The sequence below is a fragment of the Sinocyclocheilus anshuiensis genome, unplaced genomic scaffold, assembly GCF_001515605.1.
Source record: "Sinocyclocheilus anshuiensis isolate Anshui unplaced genomic scaffold, SAMN03320099.WGS_v1.1 scaffold1301, whole genome shotgun sequence".
NCBI classification, from domain to species: domain Eukaryota; kingdom Metazoa; phylum Chordata; class Actinopteri; order Cypriniformes; family Cyprinidae; genus Sinocyclocheilus; species Sinocyclocheilus anshuiensis.
This window is the reverse complement of record NW_015551135.1, coordinates 757,114-773,024: the sequence shown is the minus strand read 5'-3', so window position 1 is coordinate 773,024 and position 15,911 is coordinate 757,114. Positions and strand designations below refer to the sequence as shown.

At 41.4% G+C, this 15,911-nt stretch overlaps 1 protein-coding gene across 1 annotated transcript in view; it reads left to right on the top strand.

Annotated features, from left to right (window-relative positions):
• Positions 1–13,316: 13,316 nt before the first annotated feature.
• The window catches only part of LOC107663231 (butyrophilin-like protein 2), a 16,965-nt gene continuing 14,370 nt past the window's right edge, over positions 13,317–15,911 (top strand). The window contains 4 exon segments of the mRNA XM_074186913.1: positions 13,317–13,362; positions 13,866–14,204; positions 14,423–14,460; positions 15,282–15,306. Coding sequence (XP_074043014.1) covers positions 13,344–13,362; positions 13,866–14,204; positions 14,423–14,460; positions 15,282–15,306 — 421 coding nt within the window. The 5' untranslated portion in view covers positions 13,317–13,343.

Below are 15,911 nucleotides of genomic sequence, written 5' to 3'. Positions count from 1 at the left end.
ATTACACACATCAAGCTGCACTATCCCCTGTTTGTGTTGCAGGCGGCCATCTCCCCTGTGCGCTTCAGCACATTTAAAAGAGCAATCTCTAAAAGAGCATTCACGGGTGGACGTCTTTTTAAAGATGCGTATTTTTAAAGATGCCTTTTCACCTGTGCGTTTCTGGATGTGGTCGTTACCTGGTGCCGGGTGATGGTCACGATCGCTGTCTCACGTGTCTGGGCACTAAGCATGCTGAGGCGGCATTTGTGGACGAGTCATGCTCTCATTGCGGGAAAATGACCATCGCGGAGTTGCGGACCAGGCTCCGTTTCCTGCAAAGGGGTGGGGTTCCCGTACCCCTGCCTAGATCTAGTGTTCCCCCTGGCAAGAGCCGGGGGGGCGCTACTTCTGGCAGTAGTCAGACTGGTCTTACGGTGACGGCGAGGAATTCCCCTCCGAGGAACCAACCTCTGAGGGCTCCTCCTTCCACCGGCACTTCGGAGCCAGTGGAGCTGCCCAGGGAACAGGCTGGACCCTCCCGTAGGGTACCACTTGTATCCTTCGGCGCTCCCCCCGACGATGGGATGTCGATCGCTGCATCGGAGGGTGAGCCAGACCTATCTGGAGATGATGATGATCCAGCAGCGCTGCCACCTTCTGGGTGGCCAGCGATGCCGGATTCGGATCCGGAAATGGTGGCTATGCTTGCCTGGGCCGCCAAGAGGGTTGGGCTCGACTGGAATCCTCCACCGCGTCCCGAGCCCTCGAGGCTGGCTGATTGGTTTCTCGGGTGGCTCGCGCTGGTTCTCAGGGCCCCACCCCAGTGCCTTTCTTCCCGGAAGTGCATGATGAGCTCACTGGGTCGTGGACGGCACCTTTCACTGCTAGAAACTGCCCCGGTGGCTCATCCTCCCTGACTACCATCAATGGTGGGGCAGCGCGGGGGTATACGGAAGTCCCTCCAGTGGAGCGGTCGGCCGCGATGCAATTGTGTCCAAATACCACTGCCACCTGGTGGGGCAAGCCGTCGCTCCCCTCCCGGGCCTGTAGGTACTCGTTGGCCCTGACCGGCAGTGCTTATGCGGCCTGCAGAGAAGCTGCCTCTGCCGTACACGCCATGGCATTGTTGCAGGTTCATCAGGCCAAGGCACTGAAGGACCTGCACGAGGGTGGGCACGACCCAGAAGTTCTTAAAGATCTCCGCACCGCTACCGGCCTTGCGCTACGAGCGACGGAGGTCACGGCGCGGTCTCTGGGCCGTGCAATGTCCACTATGGTGGTCCAGGAATACCATCTCTGGCTGTGTTTGGCCGACATGAGGGAGACCGACAAGACTCGGTTTTTAAATGCCCCCGTGTCCCAGACCGGCCTCTTCAGCGACGCAGTGGAGAACTTCACCCAGCAGTTCTCCGCAGCACAGAAGCAGACCGAGGCCATCAAACACATCCTGCCCCGGCGTGCAGCTGCTGCCTCCACCAGCAGCAGCTCCTCAGTCTTCTCGTCGCCGAGGGCGGCCCCCATATGTAGAGATCTAAGTGGATCCCATATGTGTAAAGTCCACGGTATAGCCTCAGAGCCCGTGTTTCCCCGGCAGACTTCTGCCATTTCCAAGAGGGTTATAATGACCTCTAATCTTCCATATGCACCTAAACGGTTGTTCATACGTGCTTCCGAAACCTCCTTCGGGAAGGATGGGGTTTCAGCAACATTCCTGTTCCAAGTGGAACGGGTACGTTTTCTCAGTGTTATCCAATCTCACTGAGTGGATAGTGTTACGGCAACAGTGACTGGCCTTCTTGGTGTGAGCCCTGGCCTACACCAAAAAGGGGCGCAGGCGGCTCGCACAGGACACTGGAAGGGGCAGCATCCATGGCGCTTTTGAGTTTTTAAAAATCAAAAGTAAAACTTTTGAAGATCTTTTTTTATGATCTGCACAAATAAAATTAATACCACAAGCGTTCCAAAACAAACTCATAAAATCTAATTTCAATCAAATGAGATCAATCAAATTAATCACAAATTAATTAGATTAATTAATTGGCACATCACTTGCTGATTAATAATCATTTAAAGTCATTATTACTGATAATTTAAAGTCATTATTGTGTTAAAATAGAAACACACTCAATAGACGTTTTAAAAAAAGTAACTTTAGAAAGAAATATTTTGATTCATCATAAAAAAAATTTAAATATTAAATTATTTTCAAAAAAAATAAAGAATTGATACTCTAAATATGAAACTAAAAGCGCCAGTAGGTGGCGGCAAATTGCTGTCTTGAGTGAGTCATTCAGTCATTCATTCAACTGATTCATTCAAATGGCTGATTCATTCAGAAATGAAGCAAGTGACTGTCTTTATGAATGGCTCATTGAATCATCAATAATTTCCCTCCTTAATTAATCACACCTTTACCTTATCTTCATTTTTAAGCAAAAATCTATGTAATCCATTTTTCTTTCTACCAGCCAATGATGATTCTGAAAGAAAATATGCAGTGTTTGTTATAGTAACACATGCAACTTTCACATGCATCTGACTGACAGATAAACTGCCTGTTAATGTTGTGGTTATTTTAGCTAATAGTTTGCTTTGTACATTCAGTTCAACAGCATTAAGTTAAAGAGGGTAAACTATATAACTCGACTGCACATGCATTTTAGACACTTAAGTGTTCTTGCTCCATCCAAGCAATAAATGCACGTCCTTTTAACGAGCGCTATTGCATATTTAATTTAACCGCTCAGGTAATGTCAATATGACCCATTACAGGGGCTGCCAAAATTACAATTCAAAATCAGTCAGATCTACAGAAATGCACCTTAATATTATAAGTAAAGCTCCATATTATGCATAGGCTTACATCGTAAGTTGATGAGTTGATTTTTCCGCATTTTAATACGATTCTTGTCATAGAGCTATGAATGGCGAGGATTTTTAGGTTGGGTAAAATCTGCGATCTCTGATTCAGTTCGTTTACTGGCTTCCGTCAACTGGCAACCCGGGGTGTCGAAATACTATTGGGCAAACTGGTGTTATGGGTCCCGGGAGCAGACACGTAGGCAGATTAAAAGTACCTGAATTATCAGGAGAAACAAAAGCACACGCAAACTTCAGTGTCTTTCCGCAGGTGCAGCTTGGTAGCGTCTGAGGTAAACACAATGCGCTGTGGGTCACCATGGTAACCCACAGCGCGTGCTTTCTCTGGTGGCTAGAGCTGTATTGACTCAAACTCAGTCTTTAGTGGTGATAATTGATAGATGACTGTGTGCACAATAAACTCTTCTTCACATCATAAATAAATAAATAAATAAATACATTAATAAATAAATATTAATAACAAAACAAACATTGCAATTGTGAATACACAATGGTGTATCACACACTCCCCAACAAAGAAAAGATGGCTCCTGCCAACATATTCTTTCATCATACCAGCTCTTTTATCTTCACTCTTCTAGTAACCGATTATCATAGGGGGTACCCAAAATGGAAATGTGACTTGTGGTGTAAGGATAGAATAAGGTGTACTAACGTAAGGTGTAATGTGGTAAGGTGAAATGTGGTAAGGTGGAATGTGATAAGATGATAACCCCCAATATGGTGTCTGATTTATCTCGTAAGTCTCTAAACTGTTTACTGTTGGATATGACTGAATTGCTGACTGATGTAGCGTCTGCATAGGATCATGTACGATCGTTTGGTTTTATGGCTTAAGAGACCCCTTTTAGCCTTTGACATTTGCATATAAATTACAGTCCTGGCCACAGATTCTACATTTATATGGGTGCTAAATTGTCAAATGGTTCCCCCCACTATCAAGGAGATGCTAAGCAGTCTACCACTATCATCTCCCCATCTGACTTCAAACAGTTTCCAAAGAGAAGTAAATGACCCCCGGTGCCAGGCGCCAATGGGCCTGGCTGACCTGCAAAACTACACCATACACACAATACACAACACACACACATATAGACCTTTTCTTTATTTAGACAATAATTAATCAGTTACAATTGTATCTGGTATATGCATGTGTTGTTTGTATGTTTCCCTATTGTATTAGCCTAGTTACAACTCTTTATTTGTATTAGTTAGACTCTCAATGCTTATATTCCGGTATATGAGTGTATCTCTGCTTTAAGATATTCTAGATGTTTCGTTCTTGGTATCAAAATGATCTGCTCTTTATTCCTCAAACAATGATGTACACTATGTGATCGTGAAATGCATCATACTATTTGTACCATATTTTGGTTAAAACTGCACCAATCTTCCAGACCGGCCATAAACATGCAAATGGCCCATAAAGGGAGACAAAGAAAGCTTCTCCCGCTCAAAAAGTCACGCCTGGTATTGGCTATTCCACCCAAAAGGTGGGTGTGGATATTGCTACATGCTAAGTTAATGCTAGTACTGTATGCAGGAAAGTTATTCTTTCTTGGCCAGGAAAATAATCTTTCCTTGAATTGATAAATGATTATATTGTCTGCTCGGTGGACGGACAGATCAAATAATTGTAATATTGATTCTGCTACAGTTAATTCTAAGATCTAATCTAAATATTTATTATTAATCATAACCAGTTATAATTAGTCATAAATATTTCCCTTTTGAGCTGATTTACTACATTGACCTAGTGTTTCATAAGTTAACGTAGGTGTGGGTCTTCTGTCACGTGTGGATTTTCGGACTTAGCTTGTTTGGTCAATTTTATCTGCACTCAAGGTAGGTATTTTGAGAACTTCTTGCTTAGGTATATCACCTTCATCTATCTGACTACATTCTCCCTCAACCTGTTCCTCATCTTCTTCAGATCGTGTCCATGCCACTTGTCTTTCACAGGTAAATTCATTCCCATCAGGAAGATTACAGGTGAGTCTCATTTTCTGTAGGTTGTTCTCTCCAAATCTCTGTCTGTTTTCTTTGTCTTTCTCTTTTAGGTTGTTCACAGGATTGTCGTCACAGAGTATCACAGGTAGGTTTCCTGTTCTCCCTAGGTTGTGCTCCCAGGGTCTCTGTCCACTGTCTTTGTCTTTTTCTTTCAGGTTGTGTATGGTATCATCGTTGTGGAGGATCACAGGTAGGTTCCTCGGCAGGTTGGTTAATGGGAAGTCTTTGGTCGTTCTCTCGGGTGTCTCGTACCCTTAGCCAATAGTAGTTCTCGTCATCCTGCTTCTCATCACTATCAGAGTCACAGGGTGATCCCGTCTCATCTTGTGGTCTTGTTTTGTTTCTCTTGGTCCTCTGTTTAGATGCTCCCTCTGGCATCTCTACTGGTAAATCACTGACCTGATGCAGCAGATTCCTGTGTAGAACTCTTGATTTTGAGCTGTCCGTCTCTGCGACCACTCGGTAGACTGGTCCATCATTTATCTGTTCCTTGACAATGTACACAGTTTGCTCCCAATATGATCTAAATTTTCCTGGTCCACCTCTATCACTTAGGTTTTTCACGAGTACTCTGTCACCAGGCTGAAGGACAACTCCTCTGAACTTCCTGTCATAGTACAGTTTTCCCCGGGCACTTGAGTTCTTACTGTTCTCTGAAGCAATTCGGTAAGCTTCTGCCATTCGCTCTGCCCACTGTTTGGCATGTCCTCTTGGATTGTTACTTTTCTCTCCGTTGGTCACTTTGAACACAAGATCAATGGGTAATCGTGGGTGTCGTTTATAGAGTAGGTAAAACAGTGAGTATCCTGTCGCTTCATGTCGTGTGCAATTGTAAGCATGTACAATCTGTGGTAGATGTTCCTTCCATTTTTCCTTTTCCTTCTCTGCAAGTGTTTTCATCATCTGGAGCAGTGTTCTGTTAAACCTCTCAGCAGGGTTGCCCTGAGGGTGATATGGAGAAGTTCTTGAATGGCTCATTCCTGACAGTCGGTGCAGGGTTTTGAAGAGGTCATTCTCAAATTCTTGACTCTGGTCATGATGTAGTTTACTTGGGAATCCAAAATGGGGAATGAAGTCATTGAAGATTCTTTCTGTTGCTGTTGTTCCAGACTTATTTTTAGTTGCATATGCCTGAGCAAATCTTGTAAAATGATCCACCAGAACTAGTATATATTCATAACCTCCCCTACTACGTTCCAAGTGCAGATAGTCTATGGATACTAATTTGAATGGGGAGCTAGTCTTATATTACTCATTGGAGCTCTCTCGTGTGTCGCTGGCTTCTTCTGTTTGATGCAAGGACATTTCGTGTAACATATGTCTCGATATCTTTCTTCATGAATGGCCAATAGAATCGGTCTCTGGCAAGGTGTACTACTCTCTCTACTCCCACATGGCCCATGTCATCATGTAAGTGCTGGAATACTATCTGTTTGTATTGAGGAGGTAAGACGAATTGATATCGTTGCTCTGTTCTCCTGTACAATAATCCTTCCTCCAGGTGTAGTCTTGACCATTCCTGCATTAGTTTCTTCACAGGTCCACTGGCTCTGTGCCTCATGTCATTAGTGATGCTTGCATTGGACTCTTTCAGCCTAATAATCTCACCAATATATGGGTCCAGTCTCTGTGCTTTCCGTAGTTCATCATGACTTAGCTTTCCTAATACTTCACCAGCATTACTCTCAAGTCGATCTTCCTGGGCCTGGTTAAGAGCAACAATCCAAGCAACATCGTTTTGTTCTGCAGCCCTAGTGCCCTCCCATGTAGTTTTGACGATCTCACTAGACAACTCCTCTGTGCGCTCTGTAATGTACTGGTTGATATCCAATGGGCACCGGGAAATAATGTCAGCGTCAACATTCACCTTTCCAGGTCTGTAATTGATATCAAACCTGAAGTCTGAGAGTTCTCCAACCCATCTATACCCCACAGCGTTGAGTTTGGCAGTACTCATTATGTAGGTCAGGGGGTTATTGTCTGTATAAACAGCGAAGTGCTGGGCATAAAATAGATAATCCTGAAACTTTTCACAGATTGCCCACTTCAGTGCAAGGAATTCTAGTTTCCCTGAATGGAGTCTGTAATTCCGCTCTGCCGGTGTCAGTGTTCTTGACCCATATCCGATGACTCTAATTTTTCCAGCTTGCCATTGATAAAGTACAGCTCCAAGTCCTTGTTCTGAGGCATCTGTATGAAGTGTGAATGGCAAGTCAAAATCAGGATACACAAGTACGGGTGGAGTAGTCAAAGCTTCAACTAATCTGCACAGTATCCTTTGATGTTCTTCCTTCCACTCAATGGGTATTCGTGATGGTAGTTGAACATTCTTCTTTCCATCTGCCCTTGTTTCACTTGCAAGAGATCATATATTGGTTTGGCAATGCGAGAGAAATCCTCGACATAAGATCGATAGTAACTAAGAAATCCCAGCATCCTCCGGACTTCTCCAACTGTTGTAGGTTTCTTTGCTTTCCAGGCTCGTACGGCATCCAAATCGTTAGGGTCTTTCCTGACTCCTTCAGCACTGACCAGTCGTCCAACATATCGCTCTTCTTTCTTGAATATCTCGCACTTGGTCAGTCTTAGCTTAACTCCGTGTCTCTGTAAAGCTTGCAACACCTTCCATAGTCCTTCCACATGTTCTTCAAAAGTTTTTGCATAACACAAGATATCGTCGAGGTAAGGGATACAGCATTCATCCCGCCGGGAGTCCATCATTTCTTCCATGCTTCGTTAAAAGGCAGCGGGTGCATTTGTTAACCCAAATGGAATTTGTACCCACTCATAAAGGCCCCAAGGAGTAATGAAAGCAGTCAGATGTTGTGATCCCTCTGTAATAAAGCCTTGGTGATAAGCTTTCCCTTGATCCAAAATCGAGACCCTGCTATACCCTCCCAACGTGTCAGTGAGGTCATGAATACGAGACAGGGGATGCCTATCAGGGACGGTTTTCTTGTTAAGTAGTCTGTAGTCAACACAGAGTCAAAGTGTTCCATCCTTTTTTCTGACGCATACCACTGGCGCAGAGTAGGGGGACTTTGACTTCACAATCCAACCTCTGGCCAAGAGGTCTTGGATGTACTCTCTCACTTCTTTATGCAGTGGCTTGGGGACTGAAGAGTATGCTCTTTGAACAGGAATGTTGTCAATCAAGTTGATGGACATTTGTAAACTTGGGACACAACCCACATCTTCGTCATTGCGTGCAAATGCCCTAGACTCTTCGTACAACATTCCCTTTGCTATCGTTTGTTGCTCCTCAGTCAAGTGACTTAGAGCCACAGGTGGCTCCCAATGCTCAGTCACTGTAATCCTACTGCTGTCGGCTCCTTCTTGTCTCTCTGCACTGTTAACTTCCACAGGAACTGATTCTGTTATTTGGTCGGTCTCCACAATGTTCTTAATGGACTGTAGGCTCCCGATTGTTGTTCATTGTGGTAAGGTAATGTCATGGCTGGTGTGGTTTCCTATTGGAATGCTGATGAACGGCCTTTGTCTTCCACAGACTTCCAGCAATCCATCTCCGAGGTCAAGTCGCTCAAGCTGTGGGTTGTCTACATTAGACTCAAACAATATGACAGGCCCTGACAAGTCAAAATCTACAGGTATTGAACATTTGACATGTGCCAGTCGACCCGAAGGAATAACAACATCCTGATGTCCAACTTTGACAATAGTCTCAGTATCACAAGACGGCTTTTGTGACTGTATAAAGTTTACTATCACTTCAGCCTGATCATCTCCAATTTCCATGGCTCCCATTAGCAGCGTAGTGATTCTTGCGAGAACACTTGCACCACTCGTCTGTCTTTTGATCAACTGTTCAATGACGTTAAATCCCAGGAGTGGTCGCTCAAGGGCCATTTTACCCACCAGGAAAGGAACTTGAATGGCTAGTTGTGGATCACTGTTGCCAGGAAGATTCACTGTTACAGCATAACCATTGATTTTACACTTTAACAAACATTTGCTTCCAATTAGTTCTGCTACTCTGTTCTGCGTTGAGTTAGTCTTTCTTGACACGGAAGAGCAGGCTGCACTGTTTGCACTGGCTTCTCGCGCTCTGTTCTCTGGAGACCTTCCTCCAGTTGACAATCTCAGCTCAGCAGTGTGGTGAGTATTCCTTGTACCCCTTGTTATTTTACTACATCCAATGGCCCTGTGTCCTTCTTCTCCACAGATAAAGCAATGGTTGCATGAGCTGTTACTCTCCTCTATACAACTTGGACACCCATATGGCCCTCCTCACTGGCATTGCTCTACGTACAACATGTGAACCAGCTCCCATCTGCGTAGAGCAGCGACATGACTCTTTAGCTTGTTTTAAAGTGTCAATTGTACTTTTTAAAGCTTCTACTTGAGTGCTTAGTTCTTGTATGGTCTTTGTCTTGCTCTTTTTCTGCATTTTGGAGTTTGATTCACTCTCGTCGAACCCTGAGTCAATTTGTGCACTATGAGCTTGAGTCTGTCTTCGCTGTATGGCTTGGCCTAATCTTCGTTGGCATTCACTTTCCTCACTTGAGATCTTTGTTACTTGTTTCAGCAGTGCTTCATCAGTTACTGTGTGATCTGTGAGCAAAGGTTTCAGTTCACTTCTGATGTCGCTATACTTCGGAAGGAAACCTTGGTGAATGGTACACAGGAACACATTCTGATCTGTTCGTGGCTCATATTCAATGTTAGTGTTGCTCTGCTTGGAAGTGAAAATTACTTTGTTTCAGTCCGATTACACAGTGTAGAAACTGTTGTGGAGTTTCACGTTCCCGTTGTCTTGTACTCATTAATTCCTGGAAAAGCTCACTACTGCCTCTCTCACTTAAATGCGACTGTAGGAAACTTTTCAGCTCTGGCACAGTCAGATCGTCTTTATTGATGAGCATTTCCTTGAACTGTCCTGGTTTCACTATCCGCAGGACAGCCTGAATGATTTCACTCTCTGAGTAATTCATCTTGATGCCTTCATCAATTTGTTTACATAGGTTATTGTAGCCGATGTCTGAAGCAATATCGCCTATCTGACCACCATGTATCTTTAACTCTTTATGCGGTAGGTATGGAAAGTCTCTTGGACACATCATGCTTTCTCTCTGCTGTCGTGGTAAGTATTCAGGGTAAGAAAACTGTCTTGTAGCTGGTATCGTTTTATCATCTGCCTGTGTGATCTTGTACTCTGACAGCTTTTTTCCTAACTCCTCATAACTAGCAATCAGTTCCTGATACTCATTTAACTGTGTGTGTGAGAGTGTGGCAGTAGAATCTGTGTGTCTATGTATAGGGGATGCCCGTGTGTGTATGTGCATCAAATTCATTCTCAATAGAGACAGATGGTTCACTCACAGTATTGTTAACACGACTCTCAATCAATTCATTAATCATGTCTCTTAATGTTAGTAATTGTGCGAATCCTTCATCTTCCAGTTTAAGTAAACTGTCACTCTGCATATAAGAAATGATGAGATTCAAACAGCTTTCCTCATCATCCTTGGAGATAGTGGTTGGAATCAAACCTGCAACTGGAGTGATGCTGTCAGTGATATGCCCCAGTTCGTGCACAGTCAACATGTGTAGGCTCTTCTTTATGTTCCAGACATAAAGTCTTTTCCTCTCGTTAGCCATCTTGTCCAGCTTCAGACCCTCTCACGACTCTGTAGCGATGCACCGCCTTCCACTCAGCTCGGTCCCTTTTGGCTCTCTGGACATCAGCAGCCATCACAAGTCGCACGCAACCCTCCTTTTCGTAATTTCGTCGCCGTGAAGCCTGGATCCCAGCACTAGCCTTACACTCTGGATGTAGATCTCGGTGGAACCTCCATGAATCTGTTACAGGTCCCGGGCGCGGAACATAGGCAGATTAAAAGTAACTGAATTATCAGGAGAAGCAAAAGCACACGCAAACTTCAGTGTCTTTCTGCAGGTGCAGCTTGGTAGCGTCTGACGTAAACACAACGCACATCACAATGGTAACCCACAGCGCGTGCTTTCTCTGGTGGCTAGAGCTGAACTGATTCAAACTCAGTCTTTAGTGGTGATAATTGATAGATGATTGTGTGCACAATAAACTCTTCTTCATATCATAAATAAATAAATACATATTAATAACAAAACAAACATTGCAATTGTGAATACACAGTGGTGTATCACACTGGCAGTGGGCGAAATCACACAAACCAAAACAGATATTCCGACACGGAATGCACATTTCAAAGTAGAATAACCGGCTTTTTCGGAGAAACAAGTATGTGAATTTAGCCTGTTTCCTAAATATCTGCAAATATATTATGGTATTTTATGCTTTAGTACAGTCAAATAAATACATACAGCACCTTTAAACAGGCTGGGACACACATTCAACTGCAAAATGGGGTAAGTTTAAATACTGTGCTGCAAATATATAATAACTATAATGACTGTGTGTAAATCTTCAGGTGTGATGGATGGGTTTACACCTACAGAGTTTTCAAACAAAAGGATGGACTCTGGACAATAGAGGTACGGATGGATTTTTGGACCTTGTAGCTTTGTACTTTTCCTCAAGTGAAACCTGAAATTACATGTCTTTTGATAAAAACATACTTCTGTCTTAAAGGGATAGTTCACCCAAAATGTAAATTCCCCCATGATTTACTCATCCTCAAGCCATTCTAGCTGTATGACTTCCCTCTTTCAGAAGAAATACAATTGGAGTTATATAAAAAAAAAAAGAAGAAAAAAAAACGCATTCCTCACCTCTCACCGGACCTTACGCTACGCCATAGTCTTTGGCTACGCCTACGTCATGCGTTGGAACGCCACTCTCTCGTGAACGCGCGTACGACAGTTAACAGAAGCTAGAGATTATGGTAAAGTTTTAAAAATGGATATTTTTCTTACACAAATGCATTGCTTCAGGAGGCCTTTGTTAACCCACCGGAGCGGTGTGTTTATGATGGATGGATACACTTTATTTTGATTTAATATCTGGACCCCCATTCACTGTCATTATAAAGCTTGGAAGAGCCAGGGCATTTTTTAATATAACTCCAACTGTATTCATCTGAAAGAAGAAAGTCATATACACCTAGAATGGCTTGAGCATGAGTAAATCATGGGGTAATTTTCATTTTTGGGTGAACTATACCTTTAGCATATGTTTTGTGTAATGTCATTTGTAATACAGTACAATATGTTTCTGAGCCTCAACTGGCACGACCTTGTTATACTGTCAATACATTATCCATTATCAGTTGCTGTTCACACCAAATGCAATAAAATCAGAATCATTCTCGCCGAAATTTCGGTGCTTGCCTTGTTACATGTTTTATTCAGGTTAGTTGTCTGGTTGGGCAAGTAAAATTCCCTTTCACTTGGTCCCTCAAAAAGTCCACTTGTCCTGGACAAGCATTAATGTTGAGGTCTGTTAACTCTATATAAAATTCAGCCTGCCAAATTGGCTATAGTGGGAGTGATCATGTTACCTGCCACTGCCGAAATCCACCCGCATTTGGCAGGTGTTAATGTCAAGCTCTGATGGTGATGATACGAGCCAATAGAACAAAATGTTTTAAAGCATATATTTCTTTTTTTTTTTTACTTACTAAAAACGCATGCGTGCAGTTCCGAATTATTTTTAAACTATTTTACATATGCTTACTTCCCCTATATAGTCATATACAAAAAAACTGTACATCAAATGAGTATAGGCTATTGTCTGAATAGTCAGTATTCATGTTACAGTAAGCAAACAATACCCAAATGACAGACTGCTTCTCCTAAGATTCTAAATTGTGCAATCTATAGTGTAGACACTCTGCTATTCCATAAGGTCACAGCAGCTAAAGAGCTGTCATCAGGCCGGAATTAAACATATATCACTTCTGCTCTTGTCCATGGGCCCCACATCCAGGTGGACACCATGCGGGGCACCTGCATACCAACAGAATTGTCAATGGTTAAAAAGTAAGTTCTTCATTAAATTCAGTATTGTATTCTCTAAAGACACAGCTCATATCTAAAGTAAACCTAAATAACACATAACACTGTTGTGAGAACCAGTTTTTCCTGTTTGGAAATGCTTATTCATTTCCATAAATGTTTTCACCCAGATCTCACTATTGTGAGAGAGAGAGAGAGAGAGTAGATAGATAGATAGATAGATAGATAGAGAGAGAGAGACTGAAATTCAAAGCATTTAGTGTTTTTGCAAACATTGTGATTTTGGGATATCAAAAATAAATTAAGTGAAAAACAAAATATATATTTTTGAATATATTCCTTGCTTTATCTTGTGTATAATGTAGTGGAAATCTTTAGCTTTTTTATCATATCCTCCTCACCTCATTGATGGTTTCCACATATGTAAGCACTCGAAAAACTCGTGTTGGCTTGCATAAGAGTTTTTTTTCAATGTAGTTATGTCAGCAGTTTGTGTGAGAATAAAATCAGTCTTCTCTCTGACTAGATGTGTTTTCTTCCTGTTTTAGAAAAGAAGCATGGCAGCGAGAAATAGCAGTAAGTTCTCTTCAATTAATTCTTAACTACTACTCTCATCATTTTTAGTTGTTAATCAAAACCTAAGGTGGGTTGTGTTTGGGGTGTGGGGGGAGTGCTGTTTCAGCACAACTATAGAATGAGATTGGTTAAAAAATGTTTTATGTTATATTGCATTGGGTTGTTACTGCAGTTCCGTATCTTTTGGTGTCTGAATCTTCATATATTTCTGTATTTTATATTACTAGGCTTCTAGCCTTTAATGTGTAAGACTTCTTGTGTAAGCTCCTAATATGTTGTCTGACTACATCAATTTTTTACATTTTGAAATGTTTGGTACTTAAGCGGTGACATTGTTATACTTTCAAGATGGCCACTACCTTTATAGATGGAGGAACTAGAGTTCAACCACAAAAATCATGATCAAACATACTTCAAAGACTGAATTGTAGGAATAAACCTTTTAAACAAAATCACAGCACAGGTGATATTTGAATCTTGCCCATCTGTCTTTTCCCTCACAGACGACTTTCAGCTTGTTATTCCTGAAAGAGGTGAAAGAGTTAAGATTAATTCGGGATTTACTCTCACTGTGTCATGCCACTTGTCTCCTGCACTCAGTGCCGTAGACATGGAGATTACTTGGTTTGGTGAGATGTCTTGTATTTGTGCCTATAAGAACCGAGAGATTACACAGAGTTTTGGCTATGAGGGCAGAGCGAGTCTGTTCATTAATGACCTGCCGAGAGGGAATGTGTCTTTAAGAGTGGCAGACTTCAGAGAGTCAGATCTGGGAGTTTACATATGCCGAGTCATCAGTAGAAATGAAACCCAGCAAATAACAGTAAATGTAGCAGAAGAAGGTAAGCAATTCATTCATTCCACTGATGCGCCGGTTGCACCAGCTAGATGTACACTCGGTTGTAAGACTAATGTAAATATGCCTTAAGTCCTGTGTAGAATTAATATAAGTAGTGGTATGGTAGTCTGCAGTTCCAAACATACCTATAGTAATTAATAAATTTGAGTTCAATAAATAGCAGTCTGTCCAATTAACAATTTTCTTTGTTGACATATGCAGTCTCTGCCATTTTCAAGGACCAAAGCTTCTTTACAGTGGTAAGACAGCACCTATCATTCTTTTTATGAAGAATGTAACACAACATATAGCACAGTATAACACAGTATAACACAATACACAAGAAAATGTAGAGGCCTGTACATTGCATTTTATACAAAATGTAGTTAAATTATAAAGAACGTAAAGCTAGATTCATAGGACGTGAAACTGGTATACCACTGGTCTTGAAACAGGAAACAAGGCTCAAACAAATTATAACTACAATTCTTGCCAAAGGAGGCATACACCTGTGTAGAAGTATGTTAACTGGTAACCAAGACTCAATACAGTACAATACCCAAGAGACAATACAGTACAGTTGCAAGTAGCCTCAACAGAATACTAACAATGTTATTTCAAAATAAGAAAAATGTGCAAATATAAAACAAAGATTTTTGGGAACTGTGTATATGAAAAGCTTACTGAGATGATGTGGTTGAATACAGGAACCAAGACTAAACTGGCAAAACCAGTCCCGATAATCAAAAAGTATTTATGTATGTACTGTTGGATTGTGTTCCAGACGTGAAGAATGAAAAATATTAACAAGTTTAATTATTTAATGACACACACAAAAATAAGGCAAACATATAAAATAATCTAGATATTTGGAAAGCTATCAAAGATCTCAATCGCATTTTCTTTTTAAAATAAGGCTAGCAACAGGAACATTATCTGCTAAATACATAAATGTCAGTGTTGCAAGAAATGTAGTAAGCTTTGTGTTGTGATTTTTTTTCATTGTAAGGAATCAGTGTAAATAAATCCTTGTGTTTTATGTTCAGATGAGCTAAAGTCAATTCTTTTTTCCCCCAATCAGAATCACAAAATGGGAGAAAGCAACAGTAAGTTGTCTTAAAACTCTTTGTCATCCTTATAAACATAAACATACACTACTGTTCAGAAGTTTGGTGTCAGTGAGATTTTTTACTTTTATTCAGCAGTGATGCATTACATTTATAAAAAAGTGACAGTAAAGATATTTATAATATTACAAAAGATTTGTATTTCAAATAAATGTTGTTCTTTTTAACTTTCTTTTCATCCAAGAATAGAAAAAAAAATAGATCGGATTCAACAAAAATATTATGTAGCACAATAGTAAATAGTAAATAATAATAATAATAATAATATATATATACAGTGGGTACGGAAAGTATTCAGACCTCCCTGAAGAGTCATGTGACACTGAAGACTGGAGTAATGGCTGCTGAAAGTTCAGCTATGCATCACAGGAATTCATTATATTTTCAAATAGAACAAAAAATAGATTACAATACTAATTTAAAATAGAAAATGTATTTCAAATTGTTTCACAATATTACTGGTTTTACTGTATTTTTGATCAAATAAGACTTCTTTCAAAACCATTATGTAAGTTCATAAATGTGTGTGTGTGTGTGTGTGTGTGTGTGTGTGTGTGTGTCTGTGTGCAGGGGCGTAGACATCA